The sequence below is a fragment of the Sinocyclocheilus grahami genome, unplaced genomic scaffold, assembly GCF_001515645.1.
Source record: "Sinocyclocheilus grahami isolate Dianchi unplaced genomic scaffold, SAMN03320097.WGS_v1.1 scaffold251.1, whole genome shotgun sequence".
NCBI lineage: Eukaryota > Metazoa > Chordata > Actinopteri > Cypriniformes > Cyprinidae > Sinocyclocheilus > Sinocyclocheilus grahami.
The window spans coordinates 469,571-485,383 of NW_015505430.1; the positions used below are offsets into that span (position 1 = coordinate 469,571).

At 38.8% G+C, this 15,813-nt stretch overlaps 1 protein-coding gene across 4 annotated transcripts; it reads left to right on the forward strand.

Moving 5' to 3' along the window:
• The first annotated feature begins 211 nt into the window (after positions 1-211).
• On the forward strand, positions 212-12,139 carry LOC107598387 (epsin-1-like). 4 transcript variants are annotated; one of them, XM_016289701.1, is made up of 13 exons: positions 212-602; positions 2,297-2,572; positions 2,822-2,922; positions 3,855-4,013; positions 4,109-4,237; positions 4,726-4,846; positions 5,049-5,191; positions 8,128-8,199; positions 8,731-8,814; positions 9,204-9,456; positions 9,568-9,732; positions 11,236-11,490; positions 11,574-12,139. In XM_016289701.1, the coding sequence occupies exons 3-13, from the start codon at positions 2,854-2,856 to the stop codon at positions 12,059-12,061; spliced, it is 1,938 nt and encodes a 645-aa protein (XP_016145187.1). In that variant the 5' UTR covers positions 212-602; positions 2,297-2,572; positions 2,822-2,853; the 3' UTR covers positions 12,062-12,139. The 4 variants fall into 4 exon arrangements, with proteins under 4 accessions (XP_016145187.1, XP_016145188.1, XP_016145190.1 ...); XM_016289702.1 differs by having other exon boundaries at positions 11,239-11,490; XM_016289704.1 differs by lacking the exon at positions 9,568-9,732.
• The last annotated feature ends 3,674 nt before the right edge of the window (positions 12,140-15,813 follow it).

Consider the following 15,813-nt stretch of genomic DNA (forward strand, 5'->3'; position numbering starts at 1 on the left):
TGTTTGCGTATATATAATATTCATATGCCAGATTTTTTTAAACATTTTTTTACACAGAGGGCATTAATCTAGATTCATACAGTTCGGTGCTTTTAATGTACGCCAACTATTCAAAAAAGCACCTAGAAATCGTTGTTAAGGTAGTATTTACCGTAGCTCATGAATATTCAAATCGGGGCGCGCGCAAGGGGGCGCGGTCCGTCCGGCTTCGGGGAAACGGAAGCGGAAGTGCCGCCATCTCCTCGTACCAGCCGAGCAACAGCAGGGTCAGTACAGATGTTATTTGAGAAAGTAGCGCTATTATATTCGCAAAAGCGGTTATATGACACGTTCTATATGTAAATGCCGAGCACGACTCGAGGGGCGATAGTTGTGAAGGAAAACCGCTGCCGAGTCACTCTGTCACGCACTCACACGCGTCTCTTTATGAGTTGAGTTAGCATAGCGCGGCAGCTCACGTCTCTAGATGAGTGTTTTTAATTTAGCACCGTGACAGAGGCAACAGCGCGCCCCTTTACTTCCGTCTCCACTGACAATAACCCGCGGTCTGCTATTCGGCTGGATGTCTGGTGGTGTTTGAGAGGAAGAACAGAAGCTCAGCGGTAAGTAGCCTCAGCTAGCTGATCTCAGTTGGCTTGGCAGTGATCTCTTTCTATCAGTTTGAGCCACGGTGGCTTGTTCGGTGCTGAAGTTACTTTAGAAGAGTTGTCTAACGGCTGGGAATAAATGCTGTTTAATTTGTTAGCTAGGTGGAGGTCTAGAGAGGTTTGAGCAGATGTCTGTTACCCCCACTGTCACCTGCTCAGACAAAGATAAACAACACGCCACTTTAACTGATCTGATGCAGATCCTATTCACCAACCGTCAGATTTCACACACTTTTCCAAGCAACAGTTGTCGTAGATAAGTTCACTGAATGTTGCTTGTCACCTCATCAACTTGCTTTTAAAAACCACCTGTTGACCCCTGATTTTACTGTTTTGAATGGAGGTTGAAATGAAAGGTCTGTGGTCTCGTTGACAACAGTTCATTCAGACTTTTGTACTTCGCTCCTGACATCCTCAAGGCGGCTGTGGGACTGTTATCAGGGCAAAGCCTTATGCAACAGGGCTGCATGTTAATACACCCTATCATCAACCACTACTTATCGCCTGTTCTTCCTGGATTGACCGGCACTTAGAAGTACATTTTTAGTATATTTGCCTAAATGTAATGTCACTTTAATGTAGTCAAGGGTGCTAATGTAGTGTATTAGTTTATTATGAATAGGTCATTCTAGTAACTCCATTATTCCTGTGTTATACAATGTGTTTAATTTAATGTTAACCATGTAAAGCGTGACATGAAATAATAGTCAGGGGAAATTTTTTTTTTTTTTTAAATGGGACAGTTTATTGAACCTTTAGACAGTGTGTGTGTATATATATATATATATATATATATTAGTGCTGTCAGTCGATTTAAAAAAATGTACAAATTAATCGCACATTTTTCTGAAATTAATCGCGGATTAATCCCACCTAACATTAAAGTTTTTAAATACACTTTTATATTGCAATAATTTCACATTCAATCTTCAAATTAATGTACAAACAACATAAAGTACTGTGATAATTGAGAGAAAAATGGTCCTTAAAATTCTGTTATTTTATATTTGATACATAATTGATGTATGGGAAATCAAATATCCCTAAATGACTTCCATTCAGTAAATGTTCATCTTGAAATATTTATGGTATAACTGTTACTATGTTTACTTGATTAAAAAAAATCATTAAAGATTTCACGGTAAAAAGTACCACGACATGAAGGTGGGCATTTTTACTGCTAAAGACTTTTTTTTTTTTACAAAAAATATAAGAGTTATCAATCAGAAGGCATGTAGTCATTTGTTCAACAACTTTTTCAGTAAAGTTTTGATCATACTGTTAATTTAGCATAATTTAGCATCAAATTACATAATTTGATAAATCTATGTATCAAATATGATAGTAGGCTTTATAGGGTTAATGTGTCTGTGTGATTTGATGTTGATTGAAGTTATAGATGTTATGTTTTGTACATCACAGCAGGTGTTGAGCTTCAGCTTTGTTGTAGTTTCTCTAGCCCTGCACCCAGCTGATATTACAAATGAGCAATGTACAGTGCCCTCAGGCACGGTCCGCTATTACTGCATTTTCTCGATTGTCAAAGAGTGGAATTGAATGTCTATTGTGTTTTTAAGCCAACACAGTGCTGCACCAGCTTTCCTCCCTGTATGTTGTACCTCCCGTCTAAATCTCTGTTCTTCTCGTAGATAATTCACCCCACATCTGTGCTTCTGGGCCCTCATGTGGCCGCCGTGCAGAGGTTTGGAAAAGTGGACAGGCTAAGCACTCAGAGACCCCGACCTGAGCACACACACAAAGAGAGACCGAGAGGGGGGGAGAGAGACTGACACTCCCAGGTATAGTACACTTCACAGACGCTTCCTGGAGCCAGACTCACACGTCATCAGATGCTCTTGTGTTTACAGGGCTTTTAGGTTGGGGAATTCCTGGGGCTGCACTTCCATGGTTACAGAGCGTGCACGGTACTGGAGATATTATGTTAGATTGTGTATTTTTTTAATCGATGGAGAGATGGATAGCATTTGAAAAGCAGCCAAAGCATTTCCTTTTTGTGTTTGGATAAATGTCCTGCTGGTGCCTCCTGGTCATTCTTAGATATGAAAGTTTGTTTCAGAGCTGATAACACTCCCTTTTGAAAAATGTGAAGGCTTTATTTGCCTTTGTACCTGTCCATATTAATGTTTTATTGACATTGCTTTACAATGTCCCAGATTTAGCAGAACCTGATAGCCAGCCTGTTGCAATGTCGACATCATCTCTGCGGCGACAAGTGAAGAACATTGTTCACAATTACTCGGAGGCAGAGATAAAGGTTAGACTTTTACCTTTGTAACCCAGCTTTCGTTCTCTCTTTTCTTCTTTTCACACTCTTCTCCAGCTTGGCCTTGAAACAGTCTTCTTATGCAAGTCTTTTAGTTCCTGATAAATGTTTTGTACTTCTGCCCTTCATTTGTTTGACTGAATGAAACTGTAAGCAGTCATACAAAAGAGGCAGGAATTCATTCATTTGTTTTTATCAGTTATTTCAGTTTAGGCTAAAAAAAACTGGTGACCAAAAATGCTGAACACAAAATCTTGTTAAGAAATCTCGTCACATGTTTTTTTGCAGAGATTTCTTGCCAAAAGAGTGTCACAACGTTGGTCAGCGAAATAAGGTTATGTTTGGAATAGCATACTACTGTAATACTCTAGTCCATACGTTTTCCTGTAGTGTAGTAGTTCGGTATATTTGCACAGTTTGCTAACTTTTTATTTTTCCTGTATTATAACGATAATCTGCTGTATTCTCTGAAACATGCAGTATATAACGGAGCATACTGCGTGAGATACGGTATACCATAATGCAATGTGCTGATCTTCAATTTCTAGTGTTATAAATTACCCGGAACTTCAATCTATTTTGTAGAACTGGGCACTTAAGTGGTATATAGAGTGCAGTGGCAATTCTTAACCGGTTGTTTATCTTTTTAAATGTTTTTGTTTTGTTTATTTATTTTTTTCATTTTCATTTATAATTATTAAAAAAAAAAAATTTTACTTGACAGCACTAGCTGAATAAACATGCAATGTTATGCGGTCATGTAGCATAATTCTGTTTAAAATATTTCTAGTTGCACAACAGTATATGGTTTCACATACTTAAAAAATAGTAGGCAGCATACAATGTGTACTGCACTGTGTTCTGTAAGCATTAAAAGACACTTTAAGTAAAGTTCATTGAACTTTATTTTGTGTTTTCTCCAGGTTAGGGAAGCAACCTCTAATGACCCATGGGGTCCCTCTAGCTCTCTGATGTCAGAGATTGCTGACCTGACATACAATGTTGTGGCCTTCTCAGAGATTATGAGCATGGTCTGGAAGAGACTCAACGACCATGGGAAGAACTGGAGACATGTATATAAAGTAAGTTTAATGGTTTTACCCTTTCTAGTTTTAGATTTGGTATATGGGGCTATAAAAACAATCTGATTGTATTTTATACTCTCGCTTTTTCTCAGGCTATGACTCTTATGGAGTATCTGATAAAGACTGGTTCAGAGAGAGTGGCACAGCAATGCAGGGAAAACATCTATGCCGTTCAGACGCTCAAAGATTTCCAGTACATAGACAGAGATGGCAAGGACCAGGTACACACAAACAGGAAGTTATATTTATACACACACGCAAATAAAATGTGTTATCTCTCTTTCATTAAGGAAATAAAAGGAGAGCTCGCAGTGTTAGTTTTGAAGTGTCCTTCAACATGTTAGTAACTGTTCTCATATGTGATTCACACACTACAGCAGTCTCTCACTCAAGGTCTCTATGTGCAGTCAATTCAAACGCCCTGACTTGAAACCAAGGTCTTTCTCCCACTCACATTTAAACCACAATCAGCCCAATCTTCAACCCTCTAGGTTTTATTTTATTTTAGTCACCCCATTATTTTCGCATGCACTACCTCAAACTTAACTTATTTAATTTAATTATTAATTTTTTTTAATTTGTTTAATTTTTAATTATTCATTCCGATGCTGGATAAAAAAACATATTAGAATTGTACATGTGCTTTGTACAAAACAAAATAAGTTCATAGATAATGAATGTAGCGTTACATTTTGTGTGTATGTTTCAGGGTGTGAATGTACGGGAAAAGGCCAAGCAGCTGGTGACTTTGCTAAAAGATGAGGAGAGGCTACGAGAGGAGAGGATCCATGCACTCAAGACCAAAGAGAAGATGGCACAGACCAGCAGTGGTAAGAACTAGAAGTGCTTTGCAGTTGGAGGGGCTTATGAAGGGGTCAGGGCAGACACTCAGCTGTTTGTCAGCACCCTTATAAGAATGCTTTGGCCGAGTCTGAAGGTTGGCAAGCATTTTGCTCTGGATGCACTTTTAGGGACCGATACTCCACCATCTATTGATGCATCATAATGGCTGTCATTTGACTCCTCCCTTAGCATCTTCGGCCCCTTCTGCTCCTGCTTTAGGGGGAGGACTGCACTCAGGAGCAGACGCTGAGCAGGCGTGGCCCCAGAGCTCTGGAGAGGAGGACCTGCAGCTCCAGCTGGCACTGGCCATGAGCAAGGAGGAGGCAGAGCAGGTAAAATCTCAGCGATCAGGTTTTCAGGCTGCAGGTAAAATGTAGTACTGAGGTGGTTCAGAGACAGGAAGATGAATAGTTGTTCTACCAAGAATGGAAAGAGCTTTGTAGGCATGCTTAATGTGAAATTGGATTTTAGCAGAACTATACGTAAGGGATAATGTGCAGTCAGCTGGTCATTAGTGCAGAATAAATCCTGACATGGTGATCAGATCTTCAAGGGTTAGTTCACCCAAAAATTTAAATTCTGTCATTAATTACTCCTCATGTCGTTCCACACCCCTAAGACCTTTGTTCATCTTCAGAATACAAATTAAGATATTTTTTATCAAATCCGATGGCTCAGAGAGGCCTCCATTGACAGCAACGCCACCCAAACTCTTAAGATCCATAAAGGTACTAAAGACGTCTTTAAAACAGTCGACGTGACTACAGTGGTTCTAAAATAATTTTATGAAGCGACGAAAAAACTTTTTGTGTGCAAAAACAAAACAAAAATAACGACTTTATTCAACACCCTCTTCTCTTCTGTGTCATTCTCATCCGTTGTTTACGTCCAGCGCTTCCAGGTTCTATGTCAGAACGCCTGCTCATTATTGGACTGCTCCTGCATCAGCATCACACGCATGCGTCCTGCTGCTCACATGGGCAGCTTTGGCCAATATTGAGCCGGCGTTCGGACGTAGAACACGGAAGCCTTCACTGTGCTTACTGCGTTAACCGCATAAGGATAATGACAGGGAAGAGAAGAGATTGCTGAATAAAGTTGTTATTTTTGTTTTGTTTTTGCACACAAAAAGTATTCTCGTCGCTTCATAAAATTATTGTAGAACCACTGTAGTCACGTCGTCTGTTTTAACGACGTCTTTAGTACCTTTATGGATCTTGAAACTTTGAGTTGCGTTGCTGTCAATGGAGGCCTGTCTGAGTCATCGGATTTAATCAAAAATATCGTAATTTGTGTTCTGAAGATGAACGAAGGTCTTAGGGGTGTGGAACGACATGAGGGTGAGTAATTAATTTTCATTTTTGGGTGAACTAACCCTTTCATTTTGTGATAATGAACACTTGACTGTACGTTATCCTGCTTATTACATGGAAATTAATAAACAAATTGACATGTAAAGAAAGAAGGTAGCTCAGGAAATTGTTTGCCTGGGACAGTGGTCAATTATATACTTTAGTGGCCATTATATAAAAAATTTTGACAGCAAAATGTATTCTATTCAAATCAAGTAGTCCAGATAGTCTTGTAATTAATTGCTCTAATGGACTGTGACTTTTGAAATTTATTTTTGCATACCATTATTGATTTTAGAACATGCCAGTGAGTTACAAGTTGTACTTACTAGGGGTGGGAATCACAGGTTACCTCACGATATGATACATGGCTCACGGTACCGATAATATCATGATACAGCAATTCTGCGATAATCGATATATTTCTAGACAATCCTATAGTGATACATCATGATATATGTCTATGAAAACAAAATGCCTGTGAAAAGGTGCAGGTTCTCTCTATTCATTCAAATCCAAACTGCTGAAAATTCTTCAAAATTTGTGCAAAAATGAAAATTCTGTCATCATTTACTCACTCTCAAGTTGTTTTAAACCTGAATAAGTTTCTTTCGTCTGTTGAACATAAACGTTATTTTGAAGAATGTGGCTAACAGAGCAGTTGCTGGTCCCCAGTGACTTCCATAGTATTTTTTTCCCCTTCTATCAAAGTTAATGGGGACCGGCAACTGTTTGGTTACCCAAAATATCATCTTTTGTGTTCAGCACAAGAAAGAAATTAATACAGGTTTGGGACAACATGAGAGTGAGTAAATAATTACATGCAAATAATGCAGTTCTTGCATATCGCATGCTTTGTCGATTTTGTTTGTCCCATCAATGGTATTATAAAGCCGAGGTGGGTCCAGACTTTGGACTTAAACGTGGCTGGGGCATCTATTAATTTACTCACACTGCTGTTCGCCATCCCATTAAAAACCTCTTTTTCTTAGGCTAGTTAACTTACGTTCACGTTTCACTCATTCATGTATTGAGCGCCAACTCGAGGAGCCATGAAGTAGCAGCGCTGGGAGAAAGGAAATCTATATAGAGAGCCTTATTTTATTAATTAAAATATTGATAATTTGCGCCAGACTTTCGATTCTCGTATCGCACGGAGAAAGATAATGATATATTGCCATATTGATATTTTGTCCCACCCCTAGTACTTACATGTATATAATAATATAATAACGGTGGCTTCCCAATCAGAGCTCAACAGTGAGGTTTTTTTTTCCTGCTTGCTGGGTCGGACCAGTAGTTAAGATTGGCCTGGCAATATTTAAGTGGCACCCAACACAATTTTAGATTTTTATTTAAAAAAATTACAATTTATAGCATATATTTTATCATTTTTATTGGAATTTCAATTTATATTTTTATATTTACACTCACAATTTTTACACTTTTAATGTAACTTTTTTGTAATTTTTTAATTACATTATTATTATCATCTTTACATTATTATTATCTATTGCAATACATTTTTTTCATAATAAATGATAGTAGTAATAATTGTATAATAATAACAATAATACAAGATGTTTACAAATTATAAAAAGGTGTGTACAAATGTAAAATGTAAGATATAGCACTGCCCCAGTGGGTCAAGTGACGGTTCTGTCAACTGGCTCAACTCCCTCCCACTGGCCCCGGGCCATCCTTACTGTTGAGCTCTACTAATAATAACCATCTTTAAAGCTCCCTTAATCTGCCTTCTTCCCTAACTGCCATCATAAAATAGAAATATGGGCTGTTTCTCTAATAAAGTACAATAAAGCACATTAAACATTAGAGCCCGTCCTCTGCACAGTTTCTGCACATTTCCCCTCTCACTCCTTCATTCACAACTGTCCTCACCCTGCCCCCTCCTTCAGACTAGCAAAGACCCTCTGGAAGATGCAGAGCTCCGCTACGCACTCACAGTCAGCCAGGAGACTCACCAAAAGGTCAGGGAGCAAAAATTCATCCAGGTCACAGTGGATGAACCCTTCCTTTGCTATCCTCTTCCCTCTCAAATCACAGATCAGCCTGAAATAATACATACATCAGTTTGATCATGGAACTATTGAAATATCTAAGAAATATCTAGTAAGTGCTTTTAAAAAGGTTAAAAATTTCCATTGTTCTTTTGTGTTGAGCGTACCTCGTGTTAATCATTTCCGCTGTTTGAATTCTTCTGAACAAATTGTTGACTTTTGCATGATGAAACCAATGAGTAATTTCAAAAGTACCTATAATTCTCAATAATTGTTCATTCTTTGTAATTCCACCAGAGCTTATCAATGCAAAATCAGAGTAGATGAACTGTCCTCTACTTCCAAATGTTGTTGATTTTTGTCTAACTCAAGCCGTGAAGCACAAATCTGAAGCTGGTGAGACATGGGAGTCAGGTTGCCACAGTTCATTAGACTCCATTTCCCATCAGCCCACAGAACTTGGTTCACTGTGATGATGTGACGGTGGTGTGTGATTGGCAGGAGGAGCGTCTGCGCAGGGGAGACGACCTGAGGCTGCAGATGGCCATCGAGGAGAGTAAGAGGGAGAAATCCAAGCCCGAGGAGGTGTGTGATTGTGTGCGATTGTGTCAGCAAGAGATCATGCTTGACAAGCTGTTCTTATAGGACGAGAGCGTGAGGTGTACACATGGTAGCGTGTTGTGTTACAGAGGGTTGCGTGTTTGTGTACCTGCCTCTCACTCTCCAAGAGTTACCTGCTCTGTCTGTGTCTCTCACCCTGCGTATGCGCTTTAGCACAACGATGTGTGTGAGCTTGTTTCACTTCCTCTAGAGTTTCCTCCTCCTTAACCATTTCGCCACACTAGCTATTATTGAACCACTTGCGAGTGTAAGTGTCTGTCCTCTCTGTACAAACAAGTTTCCCTCTCACACTTTTGCTTTCTCGCGCGCTCCTTTCCGATGAGGACGTTCTTATTGACATGTCTCTCTCTCAGTCGTCTCTGATGGAGTTGAGTGCCGTAGATCCATGGGGGGCTCCTGCGACAGGCTCCGCAGGACCCTCTCCTCCTCCCGCTTTGGCTTCTGCGTCTACCGCTGGGCCATGGGGCCCCGCTGACCCGTGGGGAGCCGCCTCCCCCGCCTCTCCCCAGAGTACTGACCCCTGGGGAGGAGCACCAGCAACAGTAGCTCCGGACCCATGGGGCGACTCGTCCTCTAGAGTGAACTCTGACCCCTGGGCATCCACAGGTGAGAGTGTCAAGGATGTGTCCTCCCAGTGTCCTCTGTGTCTTTACCCTGGCTTTTCCTCTTTATTCGTGGTGTCCTCTGATCCTTGACCTTTCCTTGTATCCCCTCCAGCTGTGACCCCTCCAAGTGCCGACCCTTGGGCTGCCTCAGTGGCTCCGGCCCCTACCCCGCTCTCAGGGTCAACCGATCCCTGGGCAGCGGAAGGAGCTGCCCCTGCCACTGACGGTCTGACCTCTGACCCATGGAGTGGCTCATTTAAACAAACTAACGGCACAGGTATACTTGCGCATGTAAATGCATAGATGCACTTATCATAGGGGTGTCCAATCCTGGTCTGGCAGGGACAATGTCCTGTACTGCTTGGCTCCAACTAGTCTGAACATACCTGCTTGGAAGTTTCTAGTAATCCTGAAGACTTTGATTACCTTGGTTCAGGTGCCTTTAAATGGAGGCTGGAGCTAAACTCTGCAGAACAGTAACCCTCCAGGAGCAGGATTGGACACACCTGACTTGTCCAAAGATGGATTACATTGCCAGGGGTGCACATAAGTGGTCCGCAGGTCCACATGCGCGACCAAAATAAGAAATGCGCTGTGTAAATTAGTTCTGAGTGTGCATTTGCATACCGACATGGTTGACATGCACAGTTACCATTTTAGATCATATTTAGATCTTACTGTATAAGATTTCTATTCAAACTGAAAGCATAAATCTAGGCTACCCACTAACGTTTTCAAAGCACAATGCAAAACTGTTACATTTCATTCACTGACACTCTACAATCGGAAGCGCATATAAGTATATGCGCTTCCGATTGTAGAGTGTCAGTGAACTTGGACTTTGGACTTGCCGGCAACCCGCCAAAATAGAAGCTTGCTGATTTTAAGTTTGAAAATTAAAAATTTAAATAATTCAAATTAAAAATAATAATAAAATATTAGCATTTTATTTTTAAGTTTACTATAAAATAATTGTATTTGTATTTAATACTCCCTTTTTATTTTTAAATAAAATACTATCATCACACTTTATTATTTAGTTTATTATTTTATTTTTAAAACACTAAATAAAGTGCAATAATATTATCAATATTATTAATTAATTTTTTATAGTTATATTTGATGGGTCACACCATGTGCCATGTGAGGACCAAACCAAATCCCCAGGTTATCAAATGAGAACCAGGCTGAAAAACTTATGTGCACCCCTGTACATTGCCTTAGACACAACAGTGTGTTTGCTGGTAATTCTCACACATTTTTACTCTATGCTGCCCACACTGCAGCTGAAAAGGTTTTGTACTTTATACTGGAGTATTGACTCTTTGCTAAGCCCCGCCCCCTTGGCTACTCTTGTTCGTTTACACAGGCATTACGGAAGGTTTCACAGGATGATCTGGAGATTTCCAGAAATAAAATGGATAATATTGTTATGTGGGCTGGAAGGAACTGCAATGTTGAAGTGTTTTATCTGCTTTTTCTTGGGGAATTTTTTTTTAATGAACTGTACATTTTCACTATCTCTGAGAAACAACAGTCCAGAAGTCAGTCATTTCCAATGGAGAGTAGATTGCAGATATTGGTTGATAGCATGTATGGTGCATCCCTAAATAAAATAAATAAATGCTTGGTAGTATTTGTCAGTAATGTGTTTAAGGCGGGGCTTAGCAAAGGATCAGTTGGACAGCAATCCTGTTTTTTTTTGTTAGTCATGTTAGATTGTATTGTTAAACCATTTACATGTAATTCTTTTTGCCTCGTTCTTTTTTTCCATTCACAGCAGATCCAGAGAGAAGAGGCTCCTTAGTGACAGGAGGTGATACTGGAGGTGGAGGCAGCACAGGCTCTCCGGTGCCCTTTGATCTTTCATCGCTCAGTTCCTCCTTGCCTGTTCGAAAAACACCAGAGTCATTCTTGGGTCCCAATGCTGCGCTCGTGGATTTGGACTCGCTAGTATCATCAAAACCCAAACCTAAACAACCACCACCGCCAAGCATCTCCTCCACATCTCACAACCCCTTCCTACAGACGCAGGGTGTGAATTTAAAATAGACCACATTTAGAGAGGAATTAGGTTTTGTTTAACCCTCTAACATTAGTTTTCTCCTTTTAATTTAGGTCCCTCCTCAACAGGTATGGGAGTAACTCCGGGCAGTACCATTTCCAGTAGAGGGGTGTCTCCGACCCCGCCTTCTGCTTCTAATCCTTTTGGCGCGACCCCGATGGCATCCATCTCCCCTCAACCTTCTTCGCTCAGTCTAAGCCAGCTCCGCACGAGCCCCATTCCCCAGAATCCTATGCTGGGTCACATGCCTCCACCAGCAGTGGGAATGGTTCAGCCAGGGATGGGCATGCCAGGAATGGGGGTCCCTATGGTGGTCCCTGGTATGGGCATGGGAATGGTACAATCCAGCCCAATGGGCATGCCTTTTGGTGGAATATCACCCATGGGTTCTGCAGGAAATCCCTTGCTAATGGGCCCCGGAGGCCCTGCGCAGCCTGCACTGATTTTGGGCGGTCCGTTGGGGGTGGGCGGAGTAATGGGAACAGGAGGATCCATGGGAGGTGGAACCACAGGCGCAAGCACCAATCCTTTCCTTCTTTGAGAGATTTCACAAATCCCGTGTGCCCTGTCCACTCAACAACCAATCCAAACCTGCCCTACCAACACAAACAGTTTGTGTGTGACAAAAAAAAGAAATGTGTGTACATCTCTATATTTAATGAAAAAGTAAAAACAAAAATGTTATTTTTTTTCACAAAACAGCATTTCAAAAAAAAAAAAACTTTCATTTTATTTTACACAGTATTTGAAGTCTATTTATTTCCCTATTAGTTCAATTTTTTCTTTGATAGACATGGATGATTGGTGGGTTCATTCAATGAATGCAGGCTGTTAATATTGTTATATTATTAGGATGATTGTTATTGTTCAGAAACATGAAGATAAAGGAGGAGGAAAACAAGCCACTAATGAACTCAATCATACACCCCTTTCTCCCTCTTTCATTGATGACCCTCTGATGAAAGAGTGCATGAAGGATGACTGTGACGGGCTTGCCCTGAACAGACAGAAAAATTCAGCTGTCTGTTTTATTCACAGCTCTAGTAAAAATCATTCAATAGATGTATTACTTTTAATTTAATGTGTAATCTTGTAATTTATTTTAATCGTATGTCTCTGACTCCTGGGATCGATTAAACCAAGGAAAATCTCCCTGGAAATTGCCATTGAAACAGATGCCTGCTTGGTCTCCTTTGACCACCTGCGAAATTTCAGTCTACGTCACGTGGTACACATGAAGAGATGCTCTGTGTGTGTGTGTGTGTGTGTGTGTGTGTGTGTGTGTGTGTGCGCGCGCGCGCGCGTGTATGAGAGCGTGTATGATGTGTGCATTGTTTTCACTCGGTCCTCTGCTGTGCTTCTGATGGGGATTCGTCGGCATAGTCTCACTTTCAGCACTCTTAACTTGTTATAAAGGTCCTTCTTTTCACATATTTATTTTTGCAGTCGTAAGAATCAAAGCATTAATTCGACACCTGTTCACATGAGAATCAGAGCTTGTCTTTACATTTCACTTCAGCACCTTTTTTCCTTGAACATTTACACAGAAAATGGGAAAGTGTCAGCGCTTCTGAATCTGAAAAAGAATTATCTGAGTGATCGTATGTGAAATATAAAATTGGGGACAGAATGACATGATCCATGCTGTTAATCTTTATTTACTTTGAATTATTTTATATATGAAAATTTTAGAGATTTTTCTCTATTATTGGCTATGGTCAAAAATTGTGTGGTGTTGACTGTGAACATTCACATTGAAAAATAAAATGGAGGGGGAAAAAATCAAAGAAAAAAAAAAAAATTCCACAAAACAATTGTCCAAGCTTTTTTTGTTGCATTGGTTTGCTTTTAAATTGCAATTAAAATGATGTACATTAGACATTTCCTTTTATTTTTTGTTTAATTGGAGACAGACGTTAGCTCCCCAAGGGGATTTGCCATGTGACAAAGTACGCACATAATTTTTGCCATTCATTTAGATGGTTCATTCAGATGGTTCATTCATGGATGAAGTCCATTCATTTAGATGGTTCATATTAATAAGCTGGTTCAGAAAATGCAACCATTATCCTTTTTTCAGCTAAATGAATATTTAGGTAAAAAGTGTTTTATTTTTTTATTTTCTTTGATTCAGTTACATATACTTTAGGGTTCCCACACTTAATGACCAATGAATTTCCAAGGCATTTTTTTTGAAGAAGAAATTATTACTTTTATTCAGCAAGGATGCATTAAATGAATCAAAAATAACAGTAAAAAATGTTACTGTTCTTTTGAACTTGCCATTTGTCAGAATCTTGAAAAAATGCATTATGGTTTAGTTTCCACAAAAATATTAATCAGCACAACTGTTTCCAACACTGATAATAATAAGAAAGTTTCTTGAGCAGCAAAAAGCATATTAGAATACTTTCTGAAGGACACTGAAGACTGGAGTAATGACTGCTGAAAATTCAGCTTTGCCATCACAAGAATAACATTTTTAAATATATTAAATTAGAAAAGTTACTTTAAATTAACATAATATTTCACAATATAACAGTTTTTTCAGTTTTTTTGATCAAATAAATGCAGCCTTGGTGAGCATAAGAATGCAATCAGAATGCGCTTGTGAATGTTTTTTTTTTTGTGTTTCAATTATTTCAGTGCATTTTGTTTCTCTCTGAACTGGCTTCATTGAAAAATAACGGTAGTGTATATCTCAATCTTTATATCATTTCTATATAATATAATCATTTTCTAAAATCTGTTTTTAAACATGTCCAGATTCCTCAGATAATCAGCACCATTTCCAGTTAAAGAGCATCACATATCATTTAACTTTACCCGTGAAGTAGAAGAGATTGCAACACATTTCCTGTAAAATATCACTACACACTGTCATTTTACATTGACAGAAAATCTGTTATAAATCTGTGCGGTGAATCATACACAATTTTTAAGTACACAGTAATGAAAAGCAGCCTGTTCACTTTGACACCTCACTAAAACACAGAAGCTTTATTTTGATGGTAGGATATGAGGCAAAACCAGCTCCCCAGAAATTCAAGTCAGTGTTATATCTATCAAAAGGGAAACTGAGCTGCTGGACAGTAGAAACGTCATGTTTACTTGCTCCATGGGCTCAGTGAGATTCATTCAGGGCTCTGAAATCAAACATCTATCAAAGTCAATGGTGATAGTTCTTTTGGTCAGTGGCATATATCGATGGCAATTCTCTAAATGACTCAATAACACATTTTCCTTGTACCTTGAATATTTTTTTAAGATATATTTTTAGTATAGTACTTTTAAAGTACAAATATCAAATATACTTTTTTACAAATATCAAACAAAATATATTTACAAATAAAAAAAAAATCTACATTTTTTAAAGGGGTCAAAAAATATTAAACGTTTTTTTTAGGTGTCGCAACTAACCTTGCCTTGTCAAAAAGACAACATGGTCAAATTATCTGATATTTTTTAAAGCATAATACATATATATATATATATCACAATATAACAGTTTTTTCAGTTTTTTTGATCAAATAAATGCAGCCTTGGTGAGCATAAGAATGCAATCAGAATGCGCTTGTGAATGTTTTTTTTTTTGTGTTTCAATTATTTCAGTGCATTTTGTTTCTCTCTGAACTGGCTTCATTGAAAAATAACGGTAGTGTATATCTCAATCTTTATATCATTTCTATATAATATAATCATTTTCTAAAATCTGTTTTTAAACATGTCCAGATTCCTCAGATAATCAGCACCATTTCCAGTTAAAGAGCATCACATATCATTTAACTTTACCCGTGAAGTAGAAGAGATTGCAACACATTTCCTGTAAAATATCACTACACACTGTCATTTTACATTGACAGAAAATCTGTTATAAATCTGTGCGGTGAATCATACACAATTTTTAAGTACACAGTAATGAAAAGCAGCCTGTTCACTTTGACACCTCACTAAAACACAGAAGCTTTATTTTGATGGTAGGATATGAGGCAAAACCAGCTCCCCAGAAATTCAAGTCAGTGTTATATCTATCAAAAGGGAAACTGAGCTGCTGGACAGTAGAAACGTCATGTTTACTTGCTCCATGGGCTCAGTGAGATTCATTCAGGGCTCTGAAATCAAACATCTATCAAAGTCAATGGTGATAGTTCTTTTGGTCAGTGGCATATATCGATGGCAATTCTCTAAATGACTCAATAACACATTTTCCTTGTACCTTGAATATTTTTTTAAGATATATTTTTAGTATAGTACTTTTAAAGTACAAATATCAAATATACTTTTTTACAAATA